General features: G+C 34.9%; 2 protein-coding genes across 9 annotated transcripts in view; one reads left to right on the forward strand and one right to left on the reverse strand.

Moving 5' to 3' along the window:
* SPATA1 (spermatogenesis associated 1) overlaps positions 1-23342 on the forward strand; it is a 57146-nt gene extending 33804 nt beyond the window's left edge. For 7 of the 8 annotated variants that reach the window (XR_008666518.1, XR_008666521.1, XR_008666519.1 and 4 more), the window contains exons 7-15: positions 5693-5816; positions 6558-6618; positions 11501-11612; positions 12483-12608; positions 15186-15364; positions 17430-17528; positions 18214-18305; positions 19418-19487; positions 23143-23342. Coding sequence is in view for 1 of the 8 variants with exons in the window: in XM_055341275.1 (XP_055197250.1) it covers positions 5693-5816; positions 6558-6618; positions 11501-11612; positions 12483-12608; positions 15186-15364; positions 17430-17528; positions 19418-19487; positions 23143-23171 (800 nt within the window). In the remaining 7 variants the exon portion in view is untranslated. The remainder of the gene's footprint in view (positions 1-5692; positions 5817-6557; positions 6619-11500; positions 11613-12482; positions 12609-15185; positions 15365-17429; positions 17529-18213; positions 18306-19417; positions 19488-23142) is intronic. The other variant, XM_055341275.1, reaches the window with a different exon arrangement.
* CTBS (chitobiase) overlaps positions 18414-26679 on the reverse strand; it is a 58559-nt gene continuing 50293 nt past the window's right edge. Inside the window, exons 4-7 of the mRNA XM_055341277.1 lie at positions 23123-23291; positions 21631-21728; positions 21196-21357; positions 18414-18955 (exon numbers count right to left, since the gene is read on the reverse strand). Coding sequence (XP_055197252.1) covers positions 18764-18955; positions 21196-21357; positions 21631-21728; positions 23123-23291 — 621 coding nt within the window. The 3' untranslated portion in view covers positions 18414-18763. The remainder of the gene's footprint in view (positions 18956-21195; positions 21358-21630; positions 21729-23122; positions 23292-26679) is intronic.

A 26679-nucleotide genomic window follows, 5' to 3' on the forward strand; every position in this document is an offset into this window, starting at 1 on the left:
TGTTTCTTATTTTAGAAAACTTTTAGTGGTTGCTATAGGGTAGAGGTCATCAAATACCTATATTTATACTTTTTTAAAATCTTTTTTTTAAGTAATTTCTACACCCAATATGGAGCTCGAACTCACACCCCAAGATCAAGAGTTGCTTGCCCCACTGACTGAGGTAGCCAGGCACCCCTATTGTATTTTATTTTAATCCATGCTCTATATGGCTTTTTAAAATAAATAACTTTTATTGGAAGACAGCCATACCCATTAATTTACATATTTTCAATGACTATCTTTATACTATAATGATAGACTTAAGTAGTTGTGACAAAGACCAAATGGTCCATGAGCCTGAGATATTTAGTATCTAGCCCTTTAAGAAAAAGCTTACTGAGTCTTGCTCTAAGTTACACATTATACACCTTTAAATTTGAAGTCTACTTTCAAATAATATACAACTCCATATATAAGATAAGAACTATATAGCAGTGGTGCTGTTGTCATACATTTTCCTTCTGAGTATAACTCCACAGTACATATTTACTTTACAATGTCAGTTATCTTTTAAAGAAATTAAAAGTAGGGGGAAAGTGACTTTTTATATTTAGGAGAGCTTCCCCCCACCTCCCCAGTGGTAGTAAAACAATGCTTTTGTATCAGTGCATGATCCTGGGCCCAAGATGATCGTTACAGCTTTCACTTCTACCCTTTCTTTAGGCTTTACGTATGCCTGATGATGAGAGGGTTTCCTACCGCTTCTCTAGTGATAAAACTTTTCAAAGCTAATATTGTTGGGAGGAGAGTCACCTGCTCTTCCTTTTAGAGCAGTTTCTTGTTTTTTTGTTTTGTTTTGTTTTGCCTCTATGCCTTTTCAAGGGCCAATAGGTTTTTGCATGGGTTCTGAGATAGGGAGTTTCCTGTTCCTTCCCCCAGGGGCTTAAGATTTTGCTTTGTGTGAAAGAATAGTGTTGAGAAGGATGGGGTTTCATACCTCTGTGCCAATCACTGATGGCTCTTTCAGGTGTCCTCTACCTCCAGTCTTTCCTATAAGTATGATACAGGCACATAGAAAGGAGCTTGCTATTAAGTATTGACTTCTGTTTGTGTCTGAGGATCCCAGAGATTTCAAACTATACTGATAGCCTACATTGCCCTTTAGAATTCCTTAAAATATTAGCTCTCTTCTTATTGTAATAGTAGTACCCCTTCCTCCTGTGCTTGGCCAAAGATGAAACAATTAGTTTTCACCTAGGAGGGAACTGGAAATCAGTTCCTTGCAACTATAATTCTCTGATGAGTTCAAGAAAAGTTATTATTTTATAGGTTATTTACCTTTTTCTCTTTATTCAAGTGGGAGCATTGTTTCATCTTTTTATAATCCTATGCAGAAATGGAACTGTAGTTCTTAAATTTTAATATAATCAAATTTATTTGGCATTTTCATTTATGGGTAGTGTTACTTGTCCTTTTAAAAAATCCCTTTTCTACCCTGAGATCATGTATTATCTTTCAAACATTTTATGGTTTGCTTTTCCAACATAGTTTATCAACATATCCAGGAACTAATTTTTATATGTTATATGAGATAAAGTTCCTTAATTTCTTTTCCATATGTACTCTTCCCATTTGTTGATTATTGTGCAATTTCTTAAAAATGCCAAATTACTCTTTTGTGGTACATGAGAATGCAAGATATCTGAGGTCTAACATTATATTATCAAATATAGCTGGTAATTGCATAGTATGTTTTACAAATCCTTTAATGAAGGAGAAAAAGAATAATGCTTTACCCATTTCCATATCAAAATGGGTATTTCCTCTTATTAGTTATCATCTGTTCCTTACCATGGGTCCATGCAACACATCCATACATTTTTATGCCTCAACTTTAATGTGTTTAATACTTGACTCCATTTTTGCCCCAAACTAGTATACTTTCTTGACTTCTATGGTTTCATCATTCCTCCAATTGTTCAGACGTTGAGTTTTGAAATATTCCTCACTGTAAAATAATAGATTCTTACAGTAAAGGAACCTTGAAAAACATCTTGTAGCCTCCTTGCTTATAATCTGCTTTCCAGTCTATTCTCCAGAGTGTAGTCAGCATTATTCTTCTTGTTACAGGCTGGATTATTTATCTCCCTGCTTGAAAACCTTTGAAAACTCACTGATTACTAGTTAAAGCCTAGTTCTTTAAGATGGCATAGACCACCCTTTGTACTCTGACTTTAAACCCAGGGTTGCAAATGTTTGGCCATGCAGATTGTTCACTGCCAAATTCCAGAAGGCTTCCTTTACTTAGATCATGATATGAATGGAGCTTTCAGGATTTGCTTAATGTGGTAGTTGATTCAGTAACTTTTAGTTATTATTAGTTACTACTACTACTACTACTACTACTACTATAGTTTGGGGGTAGAAAGGGAGGATGAAATACCATAAAGTACAACTGGAGAGATAGGTAGAGGTAGGGACTTGAACTTGAAGAGCCTTGGTTCCAAAACTAAAGAAGTTTTAGGCAGTGGGGAGCCATTTGAGCTTGTGTTTGTTTCTTCCAAGTTTTTATTTAAATTCCAGTTAGCTAACATACAGTGCAATATTAGTCTCAGGAGTAGAATTTAGTGGCTTATCATTTATATATAACACCCAGTGCTCATCACATGGGGTCTCTTCAATACCCATCACCATTTGGGACCCCTGGGTGGCTCAGTGGTTGAGCATCTGTCTCCGGCTCAGGTCATGATCCTGGGGTCCTGGGATCAAGTACCACATCGGGCTCCCCACGGGGACCCTGCTTCTCCCTCTTCCTATGTCTCTGCCTCTGTGTGTGTGTGTCTCGCATGAATAAATAAATCTTAAAAATAAATACCCATCACCATGTAACCCATCCCCCTACCAGCTCCCCTCCTGTAACCCTCAGTTTGTTCTCTATAGCTAAGAGTTTATTCTGTGGTTTGTTTGCTCCGCCCCCCATTATCATCTGTTTCATTTCTTAAGTTCCACGTATGAGTGAAATCATAGGGTACTTGTCTTTCTCTGACTTGACTTGTTTCACCTAGCATAATACACTCCAGCTCCATTCACATTGTTGCAAATGGCAAGATTTCATTCTTTTTGATGGCTAAGTAATATTCCAGTGTATACGCGCGCGCGCACACACACACACACCCCACAGCTTCTTTATCCATTCATCAGTCAATGGACATTTGGGTTCTTCCCGTAGTTTGGCTATTGTTAATAATGCTGCTATAACCATCAGGGTGCACGTATCCCTTCGAACCAGTATTTTTGTATCCTCTAAATAAATTCCTACTAGTACAATTTCTGGATCATAGGGTAGTTCTATTTTTAACTTTTTGAGGAACCTCTGTACTGTCTTCCAGAGTGGCTGCACCAGTTTGCATTCCTATCAACAGTGTAAGAGGGTTCCCCTTTCTCCACATCCTTGCTAACATTTATTTCCTGTGTTGTTGATTTTAGCCATTCTGACAGGTGTCACTTTGGAAAAGTGTCTATTCATGTCTTCTGCCCATTGCTCAACTGGATTATTTCTTCTTTGGGTATTGAGTTTGATAAGTTCTTTATACATTTTGGATACTAACCCTTTATCAGATAATGTCATTTGCAAATATCTTCTTCCATTCCAAAGGTTGCCTGTTAGTTTTGTTGTTTCCTTCACTGTGCTGAAGTTTTTTTTATCTTGATGAAGTCCCAATAGTTCATTTTTGCTTTTCCCTTGCCTCCAGAGACATATCTAGTAAGAAGTTGCTATGGATGACATCAGAGAAGTTGCTGCTTGTGTTCTCCTCTAGGATTTTGATGGTTTCCTGTCCCACATTTAGGTCTTTCATCCATTTTGGATTTATTATTATGTATGGTGTAAGTGGTCCAGTTTCATTCTTCTGCATGTTGCTGTCCAGTTTTCCCAATACCATTTGTTGAAGAGACTGTCTTTTTTCCACTGAATATTCTTTCCTGCTTTATTTTATTGGGAGTAATATGATTGTACTTCAATTCTGGAAAAACAACTTAGGCTGCATTATGGATAATTGACTGAAGTAATAAAGACCTGAACAGTGAAATGCAGTGGAACAGAAATCAGAACTTGAAGTCAAGAGACTCCTGAGGATTGGGTACTGTTCTGGGTACTTTATCTGTACTCTGCCATTTTAGAGATAAGCAGGTTAGAGAAATAACACCTGCTGTGACATTGCCAGGATTTAAACTCCTATGTGTTTGACTAAAGCCCGTGCTTTATTCACAATACTGCTAGAGTCATACTGAACTTTTTTCAAAAGTGTATAGACCTGCTTTCTTTATACTATTAAATTGCATAGGTATTGAATGATGCAGTCATCATGCTCTAAACTGTTACTAGGAATGGGGTACATGTGCCATATATCCCTATTAGAATTACTCAGAATCTGCTGAATTTTGCATTGTTATTTCTTTCTTTGGGTGGATGGGTGGGGGGTGGTATTTTATTACTACCTTTTAAACAGCTGATACATCTGGGATTTGTTCATTTTGCATCAAATATATCCCTTAGAAAATCTCTGTTTATTGTTCTTGAAAGACTACTTCAAATGTACCAGCTAGAAAATGTAGCAGCTAGACAAAAATAAGTATGGGCTTCAAGTTGCAAAATTTTGTGGCAGCCTTTGTAAATTATTTTTCAATTACTAACATGACTCAATAATTTTTTTCTAAATTAAAAAATGTGATTTATCCAAGGGAAAAATATCTGCATTAACACTGCCAGGTTCATGGATCTTTTATTCATATAGATCATATAGAACATTAATGTTAACATTTTAAAGACATCATATAGTTTTCCTATATGGGGTAATTTTGTTAAGGTGAAGGGACATTTTATTTTAAGATTTTATTTATTCATGAGAGACAGAGAAGCAGAGACATAGGCAGAGGAAGAAGCAGGATCCCATGGGGAGCCTGATGCAGGGACCCCGGGATCATGACCTGAGCCAAAGGCAGACGCTCAACCATTGAGCCATCCAGTGTCCCTGAAGGGAGATTTTATAAGTAGAAATGTATGTGAGATAACATGACATTATATGCTCTGTATGTGTACCAGCATTTTCCAGACAAGTTTCCTCAGTACAATTTCAAATATGCCTTTCAAAGGCAAAAGCTTTCTGAAGACATTTATGTTTGAGTAAAACCCAACTTACCCCCATCTTGGAGATTCGCATTTTCCATAAAAACTGAAATCTGGGCAGTCCCAGTGGCTCAGCAGTTTAGCACTGCCTTCAGTCCAGGACGTGATCCTGGAGACCCAGGATCCAGTCCCGCATCAGGCTCCCTGCATGGAGCCTGTTCCTCCCTCTGCCTGTGTCTCTGCCTCTCTCTCTCTCTCTCTCTCTCTGTCTCTTATGAATAAATAATAATAATAAAAAAAAAACAGAAATCCTGCAGGTTTGTGTGTATGTGTGTCTGTATGTTGTCTTCCTGGTAGGATTCCCTAATTCGTTTTTTCCCAAACTGAATTGACCAAAGAATTCTTCACATAAACCACTTCTTGAAATTCACTTTGGAAAGTGTTGTGTTATATCATGCATAGTAGAGTTTATAGAGATTCTGAAACACAGGACAAGATTACAGTAGGTACATATATATACATACTTGTACAAAGTTTTATTTTACTGTTTATTTATTATGAACTTTATTTGCCATGGATGAACAGGAACATCAGCTGGGGGAAAAGCTACTCCAAAAGAAAAACAGACTGGAAAAACTCATACTGGAAATTCTGAAGTTCCGGGACCATTGGAAGAATCCAGTAGTGATTATTTTAGCAACAAAAAAAGGTAATTAGAATAGATGTTGATTATACATGTCATTAGTCTAAACTACAAGAAAGAGTGAGGTATCCAGGGTACTGTTAAAAGGACTTCTAATTAGAACAAACATATGAGTAAAATTAATGATATTTTTGATTAAAATTGCCTTGACTCTAATCTCCCCTGTTATTATATATGGAATTTTCATTCCTCTCCAATATAATGAATAATTTATCACCTAAATTTATTTCTATACTTCTTTTGTCATCAGAGGCAGCCTAATGACAGAAAAATTTGTCTTTATTTGCCTTTCTTACAATTAACTTTTTTGCCTCACTTATATTCTTGGTTATGGGTAAACTAGCCAGTATGCTTGAATTTCATATGGAATCATTTCATTCAAAATTATGGTACTTAGACAACAGTTTTGCATATAGTCTTTTGAAATATAGATGAGGGATTTTATAAACAATCATTCGCAAAAGAACTATAAATATATTTCCAAAATTTTTATTTTACTTTGCTATAGACATTGTAATGGGATTTGAATTTAGATGTAATATAAAAGGATTTTATTACTCATATTAAATGTAGTTTATATTGATCATTAATGAGTTTGAAAGATAATATGCTAATGGTCTCAGGCTTTTTAAGGTTTTAATGTAAAATTTATGTTTATAGAATGTCAAATAAGATATATAAAATGTGAAAAGCTAATATGCATGATGATTTTTTAATATGACTTTCAAATATGTCATTTCCTCTAAGTCCATTTCTTTGGAAAAATGAAGATGATAGAGTTAATCTCATTAGAACAGAGGACAATCAGGTATGATTTTAAGTTTTTTGTTTTTTGAGCTTTTTTTTTTAAGATTTTATTTATTTATTCATGAAAGAGAGAGACAGAGACATAGAGGAGAAGCAGGCTCCTCGCAGGCTCCCTAATGCAGGACTTGATTCCTGGACCAGGAATCACGTCCTGAGCTGAAGGCAGACATTGAACCACTGAGCCACCCGGGGTCCCAAATTTTTTGTTTAAATACAGTATTGCAACAATATTCATACTGAAATTGGAACAGAACTGCAGCTTAAAATGTTTTAAGTTTTTGAACCTTAGAGGTTAGAGGATGGAGATAAGCCTCAAGAAAATTCAGGAGCCTACCAATTCAGTGAAATTTTTGGGTGTTCCATGGTATGGGTGGGACATGTTGAGGATGGGAGATAAGCCTCAAGAAAATTCAGGAACCTACCAATTCAGTGAAATTTTTGGGTGTTCCATGGTATGGGTGGGACATGTTGAGGTATCCCTTTTAAAATGAAAGCCAGGTTTGTATATCTTGCCCCAATTATCACTGAGAATGAGTCATTTGATGGACCTCTTTGGAATTTGGAGTAAGATTGCTGCATTTGGATATGCTCCTTTAGTCCTTTTTTTTTTTTTTTTTGTACTTGCTTCAGCAGCACATATACTGAAACATATACTAAAATTGTTTGTTTGTTTGTTTGTTTATTTAATCAAGTAATTAATCTAAGAGTGCCAACTTTGGGCCCAAAGCAAGAGAATGTTCAAAAGGCGATCTGAGAGGCATTGCAAGCAGTGTTGCCATTTGTGTTTTAACGTCCAGCTAATATAGTGCTGCCTGATGTGTAGTAGATTGGGATGCTGAATGGAGTCTGAGATCAGCTTTGGTAGGAGAATCACAGCTCAGAGTCCTTGCATTTTAGAGCAAAAGGCACACCATCTTCAGCAAATAATTGATCTGTTGTTGCTGAATATTAATAAAATATGCTATCTTCATGCTTTAAGATTTTTGTCAGTCTAGTAAGATGCTTAATGCTATCAGTGATTTGAATAATTTACCAGATTATCCATAAATTTAACCATGTTTTAATATTTTTATGCACTCCGTTTTGGTAACTTTTTTTTTTTTTTCATTTTGGTAACTTTTTGAAAAGTACCTTTTCAACGGTTTCTTCTGGGTTGTTTGCTATATGCTTTTGATTGACATAAGTTTTTTAAATACTCTAGAGATGTTTCTTTGATGCTTATGTATGTTGCAGGTATCTTCCCCTACTTTGTGCCTTGTCTATAGTCTACCTTGCTGGATGGGTAGACTATAGACATGCCTTAGGTATTCCATATCTTTATTTTTTCCCCACATTCTCTTGCTGTGTCTTAGATTAAGAATGGTATATTAGAATTTCCTATTATTTGTGTGTTACTGTCTATCCTTACATCCCTTGTGGTTTCTGCTTTAGATTTATATGTGTTACTTGGCACAAAGTTGTTCTTATGTGAATGCTAGAATCACTTTTGTACATTTTTTACTCATTTAATACTTTTTTTTTTGGCCATTCTCCTTTTAATTGCATATCAAGATACTAACCTTTCTTTTTTTATATATTTATTTAGTGTACCCTCATCTTCCTTTCCCACTTTTTTTCCAGCCTTTCTGAATTGCTTTGTTTTAGATATGTCTTTTATGTACAGCCTAGATAGAGTTGGGTTTTTGCCTTGTGAAGCAGTCTGAAATACTTTTCATTTAGTAGGTGAGTTATGTCAACTTATGTTATTGATAGGACTGATGTGTTTGACTTGAGATTTGTCATTTTATTTTATATTATAGTTACTGTGTGGTTTATTTGTACTTCCCCCTCCCCTCCTCTTTTTAGGAAGGTTGTATTTTTGCTCTGGCATTTACCTTTATATTGATACATGTGTGCTAGTATTCTTAGTCTCCCTTTTTCCTTTTTTAAAAATTTATGCTTTCTCTTTTGATTTGTTACCTCTAAAATTATCATGACTCCTACCTGTTATATTCATGGCCATCAAAACAATCTTTCTCCTCTCATGTATTTTTAGTTGTGTTATTTCTACTGTGTCAAAGAATATAACATTCATATACCATACTTCTAGTCTTACCCCCTCACCTTTGTTTTAGTCTCGATCTGTAATTAAATATGTTCAACACCTACTGCCAGTTCTTTTGCAGAAGATTTTTCAATCATCTCTTGGTTGGATTAAGCTCAATTTAAAAAAGCACCTAGCTACAATATTCAATACAATATTTTGTCTAGAGCAAAGTTAAGCAAACTAGGGCTTACAGTTTTGTAAGGTCTTGGACCTAAGAGTGTTTTCTACATTTTTAAGGAATTGAAAAAAAAAGAAGAATCGTGACAGAGACCATATGTGGCCTGCAAAGCCTAAATTATTTGCTCTCTGGCCCTTTACAAAATTTTTTAATCCTTGCTGTAGAGTTTTGATACCTGAAGGATTGCTTGATTGGATATCACATCCTTGGCTTACATCTTTTTACCCTTTGGTTTCTTTGAAATGTTGCTCTACTGGTATCTTGTTTGACATGTTACTAGTAAGTGTGACACCTGTTTTTTGGTTTGTTTGTGTTTTTTTTTTTTTTTTTTTGGAAAGTAGCTCAAGTGCATTTGTCCAGAAGGCCAGAGGATTCCTTAAATGTGTACTAGTTTTACCAAGTTGTATCTCAGTTGAGAACTCTAGGTCAGGTTTTCCTGGGTACAAAGTGAATCCTTGAAGTGTGAAAATCGGGACTTCTTTATTTCAGGAATATTTACCAAAATTAGCATTTCAGAAAACAATTTAGATAGCAAATCCATTCTATTTTCTTTTTTCTTCTTTAGCTTTTACATATGTTATTTTCTCTAAGTAATGTACATACAGTAGATATAATAAATACTATTGTGTTTCATTTTCTTTGCTCCTTTTATTTGTATTCTCCACTATCCATTTTTTGACTGTATTTGTTCCTTCTTGGATGTTTGCTAATCTGTTCAATTCTGAGAAAATTTTGTTTTTTCTTCCTTTTTTCAGTTTAGCCAACTTTCACATCTTCCTGTTATTTTTCCTATTTTTTTCTGAGTTTTAAAATTACTGATTTATTGTATTTGTTGGTATCTGCAAATGTTTGCTTAATTCTATTTAACCTATACTGGAAGTAATTGTTAAATTTTTCTCTGCCTCATGGCTGCCTGTTTTATTTTGTCTTAGTTCTTAGTTTTGAGGGTTTTAAAAAGTAAATTTGTGTGGATGCTAGATCATTTTATTGATATTGTTCATGTTTCTTTGTTTTGGATTTTTTTCATATAAGTAGGAACAGGTGTTCTTATAGAGGAACAGGGAGTGGTGGTTGCTGGTTTCTTTTGCTTCTTAGGTCAGGAGCTCCCTCATCTGTTGATATAGTGAAATGCAGCTATTTATTTATTTTTAAATAAATGGGGTCTTTAGTGTCTGTTTCCTTTGAATTCTCTTCTACTAATTTAATTTGGCAGAGCTATTATCTTGACCACTTTCTTCTTTTCTCTTACCACCTTCTTTTCTATTTGCCCCAAGCAAATATCTCTTCCATAGTATTTTTTCTCTCTCCTAGAAGCTGTTTCCCATCATTACCACCTCTGGCTCCCTGCATTTTATAATCTTTCTCTTTTGGCCACCTCATCAAAAGTGCTCTGACTACAAGATCTTATCCTTACTCTCAGTATTTCTTCTATGCATGTGGAGCCGCCATCTTCTAGACTAAATTGTGATTGATGTTTATTGTGTTATCTTTGTATAGCAGTCTCTAAATCACAGCCCACATCTGTTTGGAGGTGGGCTCCAGAGCACACTCTGATAGCCTAGGGTGTTTATTTCCCCACTAATATGTAAATTAAAGTATGTGTAAATTAAAGGATTCTGTATCCTAGTTATGCTATAGATGTAAATCATGGGTAATTTTGTTTCCCTTTTATAGTAATTGGGAGGATAAATGGAGAGATAGAAACTTAGGTGGTTGCCCATTGTCCTATAGGAACCTGAACTTATAAGTTAATATTGTAACATTAAAAACTAGAAAAAGAACCATAAAACAAATTAGCAGTAAAGGCTTAATGAAGATAGAAGGAGACACTAAGAAGTTACAGAAATGAAAAACCTAGCAGAATTGAAAACAACTCAAGAGGGGATCCCTGGGTGGCGCAGTGGTTTAGCGCCTGCCTTTGGCCCAGGGTGCGATCCTGGAGGCCCAGGATCGAATCCCACATCGGGCTCCCTGCGTGGAGCCTGCTTCTCCCTCTCCCTCTCTCTATCATGAATAAATAAATAAAATCTTTTAAAAAGAGAAAAAGAAAACAACTCAAGATCTATGAAGTGGTAGTGGGAGAAACATCAACATTGGTAAGGCTTAAGGTAGTTTATCATAAAAGGGTAGTAACACAAAAGTTAGGAAAGATGAAGGCGATACAAACATGAAGACAGACCAGGTAAAATATATGAGAATAAAATATATGCTAATTTGAAAATGTAATAAATATTCTAATTTTCTAAGCAGATATAAATTATCAAAATTGACCCAAGATAAAAAAGAAATCAGTAGTCATCTTAGAAAATTTTAAAAGTTTTAACAAGTAACTGAGATAAATCTTGGAAGGAAATCATGTTTAGGAAGGATTTGTGGATTCTTTTTTTTCTCCTCTCAATTTTAAGTTTGAAGTGCCTATGTATAATGTCCAGGGAATAGTGGAATAGAGAAGCTGGAGCACAGGAGAGAATATAAGGTTATAAATACAGATTTGGGAGTTTGCCACCATATAAGCAAAAAAAAAATGCACTGCTATTGTGAATTATCAAATACTCACAAATAGGTGAAAAGTAATGTGTCATCCTACTAGATCTTACTCATTTTCATATTTGCTTACAGATAGGTAAAAAAGAATGCATCATCCTACCAGATCTTATTGATTTTCCTTCACTTCCTGGTCATCCTGCTCTTTCTCCAGGAATAACTGATATCTCTTCATTACAGATTGAAAGTAAGTATGATGACACTATAAGTACACATGATTCTGTGAGGTAAAGTTAAATATTAATGGGCAGTCATTGTCTAATGTGTACAGACTTTCAATCTGGGAAAATAAAAAGTTCTAGAGATAGGTGGTGGTGATGGTTACAAAACATTGTAAATGTATATAGTGCCACTGAACTGTGCATTTAAAAGTAGTTAAAACTAAAAACTAAATTTTACTATGTATATTTTACCACAAAGATGTTACATTATTTTAAAGTACATGAATTATATGTTAATTACTGCATGTTTAATCATTAATAGTGCTTTTAAAATACATTTTGGGGGGTGCCTGGGTGGCTCAGTCTGTTAAGCATCCAGCTCTTGATTTCGGCTCAGGTCATGATCTCAGGGGTGTGAGATGGAGCCCCACATTGGGCTCTGTGCTCAATGCAGAGTCTGCCGGAGATTCTCTCCCTCTCTCCCCCTCACCCTGTTCACATAAGCAAACACACTCTCTCTTGAAAATAAATAAAAATCTGTGTGTGTGTGTGTGTGTGTGTGTGTGTACACTTTTCATGTAAAGGCAATAACTCTAGGTCCAAGATAAATATACCGAAAGAATTAAACCAAGAAGCATAACTACTTTAACCTTACCTAATTTCTACGCATATATATAAATGAAGAAGAGACATACTGTATTCTTTACATATATGAAAATCCCCTTATATATCCCTGTTAGAAAATGAAATGACTCCTCAGTATTTTCCGAAGTGGCAAATGCTATATTACAGCAAGAAAAACAGACATTTGGGTAAAATTTACTATTTAAAATGTTTTTAAGTTTACACCCTCAACTATTTTGACTTTTAGACATTGATACATTATTACCTTTTAGGAGAGAAGATTATTGAACAAATGAAACAAGTGAAGAAAGAAAGAAGATACCTGGAAAGAACTAGAGAAGAACAAATAAAAAAAGTTGAAAAGCTATTTGAACAAAGTAAATTGAAGCGATACCATGGTAAAGTTTATTATATCTTTTATCATTAATATGCTTTACAGAAGATTTTTTAAGTTCAAACATTTTTTTATAACATTAATTCATTTATTCATTTACTAAATAAGTTTTGTCCACTGAATTTAGCCATCATTCTAGGGGCTGGGGAGATAATAATAGGCAGACACAATTTTGTCTCTGCCCTCAAAGAGGTTATATAGTCCAGTGGGGAAATGATAATCAAGAAAATAGTAATGAATACATCCTGATTATCATTATGCTATGATAAAGGAATCACAGAATTGTATACACAGGAGTACAGAGGAAGAACACCCAAATCAGATGGAAGAGATCAAGAAAGACTTCCCAGAAAAGTGTTAAGTATGCTGGAATCTGAAGTGTGCCTCCTCATGTCTGTAGACCTTCAGACATGCTTTTCTCTCTGCCATCCACATTTTCTTTTCCATCAGTATCCCTTTTCCCAGTTCACCTGGCTATTTCCTACTAGTGATTCAATCTCAGCTTAGATAGAACTTACTATAGAAGCATTCTTTGAATTCTAGTCTTCCCTACATGCTTAATTTTGTCATGTCTGTCTGCTTTGCTAAAGAAGTAAATGAATGAAAGATATTAGAAAAGTAGGTCATTTTGCAACAGAATGAGAAACAAGTGTTGTTAGGACTGGTATAAATGGAAAAAGGAGCTAGGATGGAGGAAGTATACAATAATGGCTTAAGAGATGTTAAAGGATTTGAGAAGACTGCATTTTGGGTTGTATTTGAGGATTATATGAATAAAAGGTATATATGGAATTAACTGGTATCAGGATCCTCAATTTACAGCAAAATTGCTTCAGTACTAGAACTGACTGAAGGTTATAGGGAATGCCAGGAGATATTTCTGCAGGTTCTACCTCATAATATTAAATATTATCCTGGAAATGGTGGCAATGACTCAGCTTTGTTGTACTGTTAAAAATTTTATCAGACAAATTTGAATAATAGACTAGAAGCTAGAGGTTCATATGAATTAAAAAATATTTTTAGGGGATCCCTGGGTGGCGCAGCGGTTTAGCGCCTGCCTTTGGCCCAGGGTGCGATCCTGGAGACCCGGGATCGAATCCCACGTCGGGCTCCCGGTGCATGGAGCCTGTTTCTCCCTCTGCCTGTGTCTCTGCCCCTCTCTCTCTCTCTGACTATCATAAATAAAATAAAAAAAAATATTTTTAAAAGATCAGAATGACTGCTGTATGTAATAGCCTGTTAGAGGAGCAAGAATGGAAGCAGAGACCAGTTAGAAACATAATGCACTTTCACAAGATGATAGTGGGGAACCCTGGGTGGCGCAGTGGTTTAGCGCCTGCCTTTGGCCCAGGGCGCGATCCTGGAGACCCGGGATCAAATCCCACGTCGGGCTCCCGGTGCATGGAGCCTGCTTCTCCCTCTGTCTGTGTCTCTGCCTCTCTCTCTCTCTCTCTGTGTGTGACTATCATAAATAAATAAAATTAAAAAAAAAAAAAAAGAAGATGATAGTGAGGGCACCTGGGTGGCTCATTTGGTTAAGTGTCTGCCTCTCGATTTCAGCTCAGGTCATAATTAGGGGTCATAATCTCAGGGTCCTGAGATTTGAGCCCTGTGTTGGGCTCTGCACTCAGTGAGGACTCTGGTTTAGATTCTCTCTCTCCCTTTCCATGCACAGATGTGCGCCCTCACTCACTCTCTCAAGATAAAATCTTAAAAAACAAAAACAAAAACCATGACGGTGGATTGACTGGGACATAGCATTGAAGAAGTAGAATGTGCCAAGTGCTGGAAGTATTTTGACAGTAGTACCAGTAGAACTTACTGAGGGATTGGATATAGGGAATGAGGGAAATAAACTTGAGTTAAAATTCCATATTGTAGAATTTTAATTAAATCACCTGATAGACATAGATATAAAATTTGATTTTCAGTTCATTGATAATTTTTTAAAAATAAATGCAATGCATATTCTGATACCATAGCATGCAGTTTATGTTCCTGTTAAGTTTGTATTTAGTATCTCATTGGTGTCGAAGTGATTTCCCTAAGTTGGCAGTATTTAATTTTTAATTTTCTCAGCTAAGGGGCTCAGGTTTAAGAAATTTTGCCCAACATAAATTTGGGAATATATCTAGTATAATTTTAATAAGTGATGAATCAGAATCAGCTTATTTTATAAAACAAGTCATTTTAGGGGCTGAAAATTTTTTTTGCCTTTCTCTTGTTTTAAGTAATGATGTCAAATCATATGATGGAAAAAAGTAATCAAAATAAATGTACACATTTTTCTATAGGTAATATTTGTAATTCTGAAAAATCTTGACTAAAGAACTTGGTTCCTGTGTTTATCACTATTTTACTATATTTGTAAACAGATCCTTTTATTTATTTTTTAATTTTTTTAGCAGATCCTTTTATTATCTAATAAACATTTCATCTTTGCTTTAATTTCCTCAACATATGAGGGAGGAAGAGTAGAGGAGTAGAAGGGTTTGAATTAACTCTAGGGTCCTTTCCAGGTTGAAAAGTTTAATCCTTGAGTCAGACTTACACTATATAGTCTTTGCTTTTTTTGTAGCCTGTGATGGTTGGAAGAAAAAGTACTTTGAAACAAAGAAAATCACAGCATCATTAGAGGAAGTTTTAAGAAAACTTCAAGAAGATTTGGAACTTTACTATAAAAAATTGCTCATGCAACTTGAAGCCAGGGAGATCAAGATGAGACCAAAGAATTTGGCAAACATTACAGACTCTAAGGTACTTATTACTAATTGTGTTCACATTCTCTTAGAGAAGTTCTACTCAAAACATGGTTTATCATTGTTAGTATTATCATATGTAGGATGTTTTAGACTACAGGTAACAAAAACTTGACTTAACCTGGCTTAAATAAGAAAATTTATGATCTCATGTAGTGGGTGCTGAGAAGATAGAATCAGCACCTTAATGATGTCTTTAAGGGACTAGGTGCTTCTGATACTTCTTCCCTATTATTTTTAGTGTTGGTTTCATTATAAGACTGCTTTTCCTCATGGTACCAGTAGGGTTGCCAATGGCTGGTAGGGCTATGCGCCTCCCAAACAAGACTATAAAACTTTAGCCTGGTGGGGGTTCAACCAGGCCTAACCTGGATTGATAATAGTTATCAAGGAGTGCTATGCACTAACTTAGACTACTTGGGATCTACCTCTGGACCTGTGGATAGGGTCACTTTCTTTGACCTGTGGATAGGGTCTTTTCTTTGAAAAGAGATGAATACCTGATGAAATAAGGCAGGGGATCAACAGTATGCACTACATTCCTTTTCTTTAGCTGGGGAGTAGTTAATAACGCCCACAGAATCTAAAGGTATTGATATTCTAAGGAACTTACTAAATTATATTAAATTTTAATCTTTTTCTTGAGATAAGAAGTTTACTTGTAAAAAAAAAAAAAAAAAAAAGATTTATGGGCAGCCCCAGTGGCTCAGCGGTTTAGCGCCACCTTCGGCCCAGGGCATGATCCTGGAGACATGGGATCGAGTCCCATATCGGGCTCCCTGCATGGAACCTGCTTCTCCCTCTGCCTGTATCTCTCTCTTTCTCTGTCTCACGAATAAATAAATAAAAAAAAAAGATTTGTTTATTCATGAGAAACACAGAAAGAGAGAGGCAGGCTCCATGTAGGGAGCCCGATGTGGGACTTGATCCCTGATCCCAGGATCACGCCCTGAGCCAAAGGCAGACAACCACTGAGCCACCCAGGCATCCCAGGAAGGTTACTTTTTCTAATTGAGTGACTCTGCCATATATAGACAATAAATTCCAGAGGCCATAAAAGTATGATTTAACTTTAGACATGATGAAATTGTAAAAGTTTGCTATTTTATTTTTCCTTAGTCTTATTGAGATATAATTGACATATAACATTCTAGTATAAGGTGTACAACATGATTTGATATATGTATATATTGTGAAACGATTAGCACAATAAGTAAACATCCAGCATCTCACAGTTACAAACTATTTTTCTTGTGATAAGAACCTTTAAGGTCTATCCTCTAAGCAACTGTTAAATATATAATACAGTATTGTTAACTATAGTTATCATACTAGACATTACATCCTTAAAACTTATTTATCTTCTCACTACAAGTTTGTACCTTTTGACCACCTTCACTTATTTCCCTCTATCCATCCCCCCATCAGTTTGTTCTGTTTCTATGACTAAAAGCTTACTATTCAGATAAATCTAATGTAAGACTCAAATAGGCTCAAGTAATGGTTTGTCCATTTTAGCTGATAGTTGATTTTTTTTAATCAGGTTTCAGTGTACAGTTTTTTTTCACAAAGGCAGCTTAAAATTTTAAATAGTGTTTGTTGACCATATACTTCATAAACTTTTCTAAATCAAATATAGTATTCCATTACTAAATATTTTTAAAGTAATACTAATCTGATTCAGCTAATAAAGTGTAATGACAATTTCAAAAGCCTTGCTGGCATCTTAAACCTAGTATATCCCTTTTATAGTAATAGTTCTTGCTTTTGTGGTACTAATTTAATGGCAACCTGTACAGATAACCTACTTATTTTTATAAAACATGAATAGAACAGTAGAACAGAGGAGAATGTGGTCCCTAAGACATAAGAAATCAGCAGGTCAATACTAATTTACTCCAAAGCAATGAGTTTATTTTATTCAATAGGTTATTCTTATGATTTGGGGTGGGTTTTTTTTGTTTTTTTTGGGGGGTTTTTTTGGTATTTGTTATCACTTCTTAGTTTGCGAGGCAATTAAAAATAGATGTACTAAATAAGGATTCTTTATGTATTTCACACAGAATTACCTTATAATCCAGATCACTGAAGTACAGCATGCAATTGACCAACTTAAGAGAAAACTGGATACTGATAAAATGAAACTCATAATAGAAGTTAAGGTAACTTGCATTTCTCCTAATCATATAACATTTATCTTGAAATAAATTATTTTAGTGTTTTAATTTTGGGTATCAATAGTGTAAGGATAGTAAGGATTGTCTTAAAATCATTGCCTTAACAACCCAAGAGCATGAGTGAGAAAAATGCAAGAGTTTAAAAAAAAAAATGCAAGAATAAAATCCTGTGAAAATGTGCATGCTATAACAAGGCCACAGTAAAATTTAGTAGAATTTCACTATGGAGTCATCCGTAAATAAGTCTGACAAACCACTGAATACCCTGAGCTCAATTTATTTTCATGTATGTGGAATCATATGAATTCTCTAAATTGACGTATCAGAAATAGCTTTATGACAGGATTCTTGATGAATACTTGACCCCTTTCTAGAACCAGCACTGTCCAATTAGAACTTTCTGCAATGATGGAAATGTTCCGTATCTGCACTGATACAGCAACCACAAGCCATGTATGGATATTGAACAATTAAGTGTAGCTTATTGTGTGACTGAGGAACTGAATATTAAATTTTATATGATTTGTTAAATAGCTCCATGTGGCACATAGCTACTGTATTGAATAGTGCAGTTCTAGATTTTTTTCCCCTAGCAGCATTCAATTAGGCTTCTCTCAATTTTAGAAGGGTAAGATAAAAGTTCATTTTTGAAAGGTAATTCTTTTTATAGATGAGGAAACAAGTAGTTTCAGATTTACGCACATTGAAAGCTGAACTGGCACAGAAGAAAATTGACACATCCTTACCATCTATCTCAATTAGGTATGTTAATTTAAAACTTATGTGTTAAAAAATTTAACCATTGTTCTTCTTGGTGCAATATTTTATATAAGTTTTTATTTTTTCACTTTTCATGTGGGTTTTACAAAGTGTTCAGGAAAAAAGCAAAACGGTGGCTATTTGGTTATTTTTGAAGCTTTTAAGTCTATTACATATTTTACAGTACTATATAATTTTCACTTTTAAATAGTCTTAGTTTGTTCATTATATTTTAATTAAAAGCAATCTGGAAATACAGGGATATTGAACTTGCATCCAGAGCTATGGTAGAGATTAGTTTCTAAGAATTTAAGAATTTATATTTGGAAATTTTAGAAATACGAAGGCAATATTAATATGACATGACAAAAATGTGTACATTTTTATCTCTGCAAGAAACTGATCTATTTATACAGATCATTTTTCTAAATTTTTATAGTTTGACAAAAGATGTTTATCTGTCACAATTTTGGTTTTAAGACTTTCCACATTTCTTCAGTTTGCTGTTTGGCTAGAGCATCTCCAGAATAGTCCAGACAATTTGCGTGCCACATGCCAATGCCTCGTAAGCCATGCTTTTGTATGTATGCTGCCTTTAAAGAAATGCTCTGAGGGTTATCATACCACACTTGATGAAAATAGCCGGAAGAATCCTATAAGAATAAATTAAACTGTTGAGTACAATATTAAATCCAGTAATTCAAAAAGGATACAATGAAATAATAGAAATTTTAGACATAGTGCTTTATGCTTCCATGGTTCTGTATGTGATACTTTCTAGATACGATTGTGGTACTTTTCACAACAGCAAAGGTTACACAAATGAATTTGTTAATATAATCTAAAGTTCTTCTCATGTCCTAAAATTCCTTCCTTGGTCTCATCTGATGATTATCAACCAAGATGTATATCTGAGTCACTTGTGGGGCTTTTAAAAACATAAATCACAGGACCCACAGGAAACCTACTTAATCAAAATCTTCTAGGGCTAGTACTAGGACATATGTTTGCGTTTTACCATCCCACTAGGTAATTCTGATATGCAGACACAGTTAAGGAGGATCACTGCTCTAGTCCTCTAACACCAGCTTATTATTTTTTTATATTCCCTACAGTTCCTGGAAATGTGCTTAGTTAGGAGCTCAGCAGATGATTTTGTGTATGATGTATCAACCAAATCAAAAGGTAATGCGTGGGGAAAATATCTCCTTTTCTAGGTCTTACAGAATTAAGAACCAAAAACTGGAAAATAGTCTTATGCTCACCTTCCAGCCTGTAAAATCCTCCCCAGCATCAACTGCCTCTATTTAGTACTACCAGTCTCTCTTAGAAGATTGGATGAAAGAAACAGAAGTAGGCAAAAACAGTTAAGGGGAAAAAAAAAATAGAATGACCTGTGATTTCAAATCATTTACTGATTTTTTATATATATATCTGGGAAACTTTCAAAGGCAATTCTCAGTGGATGCCAGTAATATTTTTATTTATGGTAGCACCATAAGTGCTAGAGTAGTCTCCTAAGAGGACTACTTTAAAGGACATTTGTCTCTTGGTAAATGAATAAACTGTGGCATATTTAAGTGTAGTAGATTCATTTACTACAAGCATATCTCATACTCTTAAAAATTTTTAATTGTGATTCACCATTGAAAAGCAACTTGTAAAATTTATTTTTGTAGATTTAGAGGCAAACCCAAAGTCATATATCTCTGAATGTTGCCATTATTATAGCAAGCACTTTGAGCCTTTTGATACATTTACTCAGTTTTTCACCCTAACAGTACGATTAATTTATGCATGATTAAGGCATATAGAATACTAAGTATGAGGCTGCTATCACTGAAAGAGAATAAGAAACCAGAATGATTCTCTTCATTAACAAAAAATTTGATTTTGGTTGCTATGGAATTTTACAATAAATGAAAAAGAAACAAGATAATCTATAGTAACAAAACTGTTATCTAAAGTGCCATTAAATGAATGACCTTTAAAGGCTTATCAAAATGTATCCTGAATTCTAAAACTTTAAAGAATCTGTAAGGAAAAAAAGTCAGGGACTACAAAAAAAAAAACAGTACATCGGAGTGTAAACTATCACACTGTTCAGCAAAGACAAGAGTATAAATTACCTTAATAAATATGTTAATTATATGCCTAAGAGGTATATAGTTTTCAAATTTTAGAAAAGACTTTTTATGTAATTGATAATGTTTAAAGTTATGAATCAACTTACATCATATCATTTTAGGGCTCTTTTACAATGACAAAATCCAAAGTAAATTCAAAGATGCTTTGTAATTAGATTTTTGAAGTGTGGTAAAGTTTTTATTATGCTAAGGGTAAATTATGAAAAAATGTAACTTTTCCTTGCCTCATTGGTTAAGCAATTCCTATTTATCAAACACTACCTGACAGAATTGCTCTAGACATTTATTTCTTCAAGTTTCTGTAATATAATTTGTCTAATATCACACAGTTTATGCCATTTTCCACTAATGTATTTTTTATTCTCAGCCTCATGCCTCCCTATAAAACAGCCTATAAATCAGAATTTTTAGGCTACTTTGAAATGGAGACTTACAGAGCTAATAACCTATCTTGGCCCAAAGCCATAGTTAGCATACATAATCGTTAACTATTAAGGATATCCTGTTTGATACGCAGGTTTTTAGAACACCATCTAAAATGACAAGTGGCCCATGCAAAGCAGTTCTGTTATTACCATAACTTGAACTGCTAACCAGCAAAGTACATGATTAGACAAGTTTACTCATGTAAACACTGGTCTATATATTGTACCCTAAAAGAAAACAAAGTCTTAACAAATATGTTATTATGAAAACATGCAATTATGAAAATAGAATAAATGTTTATAATTTGTGAAAAGTCTTACTTTATAGTTATAGTAAGAAGCTTGCTGATCTTTATCCCACTGGCTTCCAGAAATAGAACTATTTACTTGCTTCATAATTATTTTATAGGGCACCTGATGTCCTGAAGCAATACCACAAGAAGCCCTCCAGGAAGGGACTTTTGGAATGGTACAAACACGATCCTAGAAATACAAAAATGTTCATATTATAGATTTGTCAGTTAAGCAAATCTTAGGAACCAAATCAGGGAAACTATTTTTTAGAAATAAAATATTATATATTTCTTTTTAATGATGAAATTTAACTTATATTCTGTAAAGTGAGGTTATTTATAACATTCATGGGATTAATTAAAAATAAACTGTACTTTTTAGTCTCAAACATATATATGAAACAAAACAAGCTCCAAAGAATAGAAAGAGGAAAAAGTTATATAAAAAATAATCTGTACTTACCTCCATTAAGTTTAGACAGGTATAATCATAACCATACCAGGGAATACCCATTACGAGTTTCTTAGGGTTAATACCTATCTTGATGTAGTCATCATATCCTAATCAAATTGGGACAGAAAAAAAAAAACATTTCTCTTTATAGTCTACTAATGGGTTTATACAAGCTATGCAACCATTCAGAATCCAAGTTTGAAAAAAACAGGTATATTTGTGCAAAATACTAATGTTTCCTAACATAACCAAGATATGATATTTTAGATTCTGAAGTTTCAGGAAGGTTCTTAAGCTTTCTGGCAGAGATGGTCTCAGAATTTCTTATATTTCTAAAACATGGAACATGTGTGGTTTCTAGAGGTATGAATTGGAGAAGAAATGTCCCCCTTTTACTCTAGTCAATCTGTAGTTATAGCAAAGAGGAAAATTAACAAATTCCTGGTCATTCCCTTTTGTGCCCCCTGCAAAATCTGTTTTCCCACCAAGAGATGTTTCAAGATTATCTAGAATGTTTCAGAGCCTTTAAAGTTATTGTGTACTGTTAAGTATCCAAGAAAGGAGTGAAATACACATTTTTTCCAACATATTTGATGAGCCTTTATTGATAAAGGAGGTAATTGTGTTCTATGAAATAGTTTGGGAACACTAAATTAAATACTTTGTAACAATTTTTATTTTTAAATAGCATATGCATATGATCAGACTGTTAATTTGGACATGATGAGGCTAGGTTTTAAGATTTAGAGATAAAAAGGTTTTTTATTTATTAATCAAAACTTAAATCATGGCCAGTTATCCAGAAAATTTCACCTGGAGTCCAAAAGACAGCAAGCAATCTTTTATTCAGTTGGCTGATGGAATACAGACCAAACTTAGGATAATGCAAAGCCCACTTCATATGAATGACAGAAGTACTCTTAATTCTAATAATGATAATAGTTTTTAATATAGCATAGGCACTAATAATAAATGTCAAGTATGACAGTCCTCTATCAATCATGCATGGTAGGTACTCACATTATAACTATCTTTGCTATCAAAATATTTAATATTGGTTATTTCTGCAAAAATATCCCCTTCATGTAATTGAAAAAAAGAGCATTAGAACACTTATTTAAATCCCAACCAAATAATACCAGTGCAATGAGAACTTAATACTCATCATCTGATCTATAATAGAGGATTATATATTTTTAGAAAAATTAAGTGATGGGATCCCTGGGTGGCGCAGCGGTTTGGCGCCTGCCTTTGGCCCAGGGCATGATCCTGGAGACCCGGGATCGAATCCCATGTCGGGCTCCCGGTGCATGGAGCCTGCTTCTCCCTCTGCCTATGTCTCTGCCTCTCTATCTCTCTCTCTCTGTGACTATCATAAATAAATAAACTCTCCAGGTGATATTTATGTTTCAAGGAAGCTTTATAAATGGAAAAGGTGTATAAATTATTTAGAAAAACTAAAATAATCTTAATGTTTAAGTGATCATTTGTGGATACTTACCAGTTAATGTCTCCTTATAGGGAGCATTGGCTGCTGCAATACATTCTGACAAGGCCAGACTTCGTTCATCATAAGACATCACAAAGAGAAAGTCACAAGCATCTGCAATTCCAGTATAATTATAGCACCTGTTTTTGCTCTTTGGAGACCAAGATACATCAAAGGTTACCTGTGGAAAACCATGCCATTTTATGTAATATCAAATATGCTTATTATATCAGTTGTTTTTTTTTTATTTTGTTCTTACCTCACACTACCAAAGAAAAAAAAGACCTGTTTACATATATGAAAATGGGGTCTGACACTTATAGAAGTAGGACAGTTCTAAGATATTTTTGCTCACATGGACTGACCTAGACATAAATTTGGACAGATACAATGACTAGGAGCAGGGCACTGTGTAGTTTTAAACTTAAATATTTTCAGAGGCTAGACTGGTAACCGAACTGATTGAAAGAAATAGGTGTAATGACAATAGGGTGTGGGAGGGCTTTTAAGCAACAAGAGAGTAAAAGCATGCTAAGATAATTCAAATACAGAAGTTTTTAAAAAATATTGTGCAGGTTAGATAGGTGATCTCTTGGCACAAGTTGACTGTTCTGTGTTGGGAATTTAACCCCCTGATATATAATTACATTACATGATAGGTTTAATCCAACATTACAGTTAAAGAATAGTGGTTTATGGCTAAAGGGATAAGCTGATCAACTCAAAATGTTTATCACTTAAATGGTCTTATTTTATGAGAATACTCAAATTTGGTGAGCCAGTCTTTAACAAAGATGAGTCTCTTTAAAATATTTATTACCTTAGCTGAATATTGATTAGCCTTATTTTATATATGTGCAAATGTTCTAAAGCTTCATTAAAGATTTTTGCTCTTAGTAAACACGTTAATTATTACAAAAATTGAAATCAGTTAAGATTTTTACACTTTGGCCAATGTATTCTATTATAACTCTTTTTAGGACTTTGTCAGAATTCTATAATTCTCTAAGTATTAGCACTAAAGGAAGCTCAGCTTTACAAGTACAAGCTTTCCTAAATAGCACTATAGTGAAATAGGTTATAAAGTGAATTTTTTAAATACATCCAGTCCCATTTTATAAAATGGGAGCTGTATTCTAGTAATGGAGAAACTAAATGATCACCTCTAAACAGGTAAATTTCAAATCCACTGTATAAATCCTTACCCTCTCCTGAATATGAAGAGCATTTTTACCTAGATTTTCTGTCATAGTTAACCTCCTATTTTGGAGAAAGCAGCTATTAGTATATTCGACAAATTTTTGGTTCTACTCTTGAGTGTATTATAAGTAGGTCTATGTCACTAAAAACATCTGAATCTGTTTCCTACCTGTAAAAAAATGATGGCATAGAAAGAACTCTTAATTCTGTGACCATAATTCTGTAATCTTAGTCATCTTTTCCCCAAAACTCATTTCTCTTTCCAGACTCTTTTCAGTCATTTTTTTCGTAGTGGCCTATTTAAGAACTTTTGGGTCATTATTTGACTTCTCTCACACCCCATAACTAATCTCACATTTTCCTTTGGGTGGCTTCTCACAGCTGTTGTGCCTTTCTTTCTTTCTATTAATATTTATTAAAAACTTCCTGGGTTTTAAGGTTATGCCATCATCCTGATCCATACTATAAATCTCAAGTTATTATTAGACTTAGATTAGTCCTTATTGGTCTCCATCTCTCCTCTAGACTATTATACATCCTAGTATAAAATAATCTCCCCCAAACACTTTCTAGGATGTAAACCCATTACACATTTTATGTCCTCAATGAATCAAATTTCAGAATAAAATGTACTTCACTCTGACATTCTGGAACTTCCATAATCTTACCTGTCTTGGCAACTGTACCTCCTGCTAGTTTTGATATTGAATTTGACAGATACTCCTACTGCAAAGTCCTTGCTCATTCTCTTCCTCTTTGCCCTTCGCTATAGTGTGATCAGGGTTAGCAAAGACATTGTTTCCCTACACACTAATTCTAACCTATTAGTAACAGCAATCTAGAGACTGAAGGAAAAGTTTTCTGGGAATAAAATTTGTCAGAAGTATGGTGACCTGCATACCAGGTATTTGCTATTCTTGATCTAAATTGTATTCATCTGAGGAGGGAGGAGCCAAGACAATGATGTAAGAAAACCCAAAAATCACCTGTTCCAGACACACCAAATCTACCCTTCTTTATAGACAATTTCTCCTGAAGAACTGAGGACTGACTGAACAGCTTTTGCGTAACAGAAAAACACACCGCGTAGAGAACAGCAAGAGAGACATAGATACAGTAACAAAGGAAATCCTCAACCACTGATGCTAACTGCAGTGAGGAAGGATGTATATTGGGAGACCATATGCAGATTTTTCTGCTTTCGGGCACAGGAGAGGTAAAGTAACTGTTCAAAAGACCAACTAGAATATAGAAGATCCAGTCCTAGAACTCTGTCAAACAGTGGGAGTGCTATTGGAACTCTTTGATCAGGACTGATGAGCACCATGGTTTACATTCCCTCTCTACTTTCATAGCATGAACAGAAACAGCATTGGGGTGAGCCCACCTCAGTAAGCCGTAGGCTCCTAGCCCACACCAGCTCTACCCATATGACCAGTGAGATTGAGTACAGTGCACACAGGACACCCTATTCAATACTTAGGTGCAAAACACCCTAGCACACTCCAGGCCTATACTGCTTTGGCTCCAGGTTATTGCCAGGGCACCCCCTTCACAAAGCACCCTCTGACACCCTGGCATATGCCTGCCTCTGCTCCAGCCACCCTACCAGGTACCCCTGCACAAACACCTTAAGACACCGCTCCCCCCCCCCCTTCTACCTACTTAAGCATCAGCTGTCCTGCTAAGGCATCCTCTGTGCAAAGAGCCCTAGCACTGTGCCAGCCTGCAGGGCAGCTCACACCAGCCATAGTTCCAGCCAGGCAGCCAGCCAGCCAAAATCACCAGCTGCATACAGTCTACACAGGGGATGATCATACACAAGATCATGCCTTCAAGTTTGGAAGCAGCTGTTACACCTAATTAATAGAAACAAACACAAAGTCAAACAAGATGACAGGAATATGCTTCAAATAAAAACTGAGAAAAAGAACTAAATGGAATGAATGTAAGCAATCTACCTGATAAAGAGTTCAAAGTAATGATAATAGAAGAGTTGATAAACTTAGAACATCAAGAAGAGATAAAAACAATTTTAAATCAGAATTGAATATGGTAAAGGAGATGGAAAATACACCAGAGGGAATCAAGAGTGGATTAGAGGATGCAGAAAAATGGACCAGCAATCTAGAAGACAGGATAATGGAAAGCTCTCAACCTGAACAGCAAAAGGAGACCAAAAAATGAGGATAGGTTAAGGGATATCTTGGACATCAAGTGAATAAGCATCCACATTCTAGGGGTCTCAGGAGGAGAGAGTGAGGAGGATAGAAAACTTATTTGAAGAAACAATAGCTGAAAATGTCCCTAACCTGGGAAGGAAGTGGATACCTAGGTTCAAGAATCACAGAGCATTCTGAGTAAGATGA

The sequence above is a fragment of the Nyctereutes procyonoides genome, unplaced genomic scaffold (genome assembly GCF_905146905.1).
Source record: "Nyctereutes procyonoides isolate TBG_1078 unplaced genomic scaffold, NYPRO_anot_genome, whole genome shotgun sequence".
Taxonomy (NCBI): Eukaryota; Metazoa; Chordata; class Mammalia; order Carnivora; family Canidae; genus Nyctereutes; species Nyctereutes procyonoides.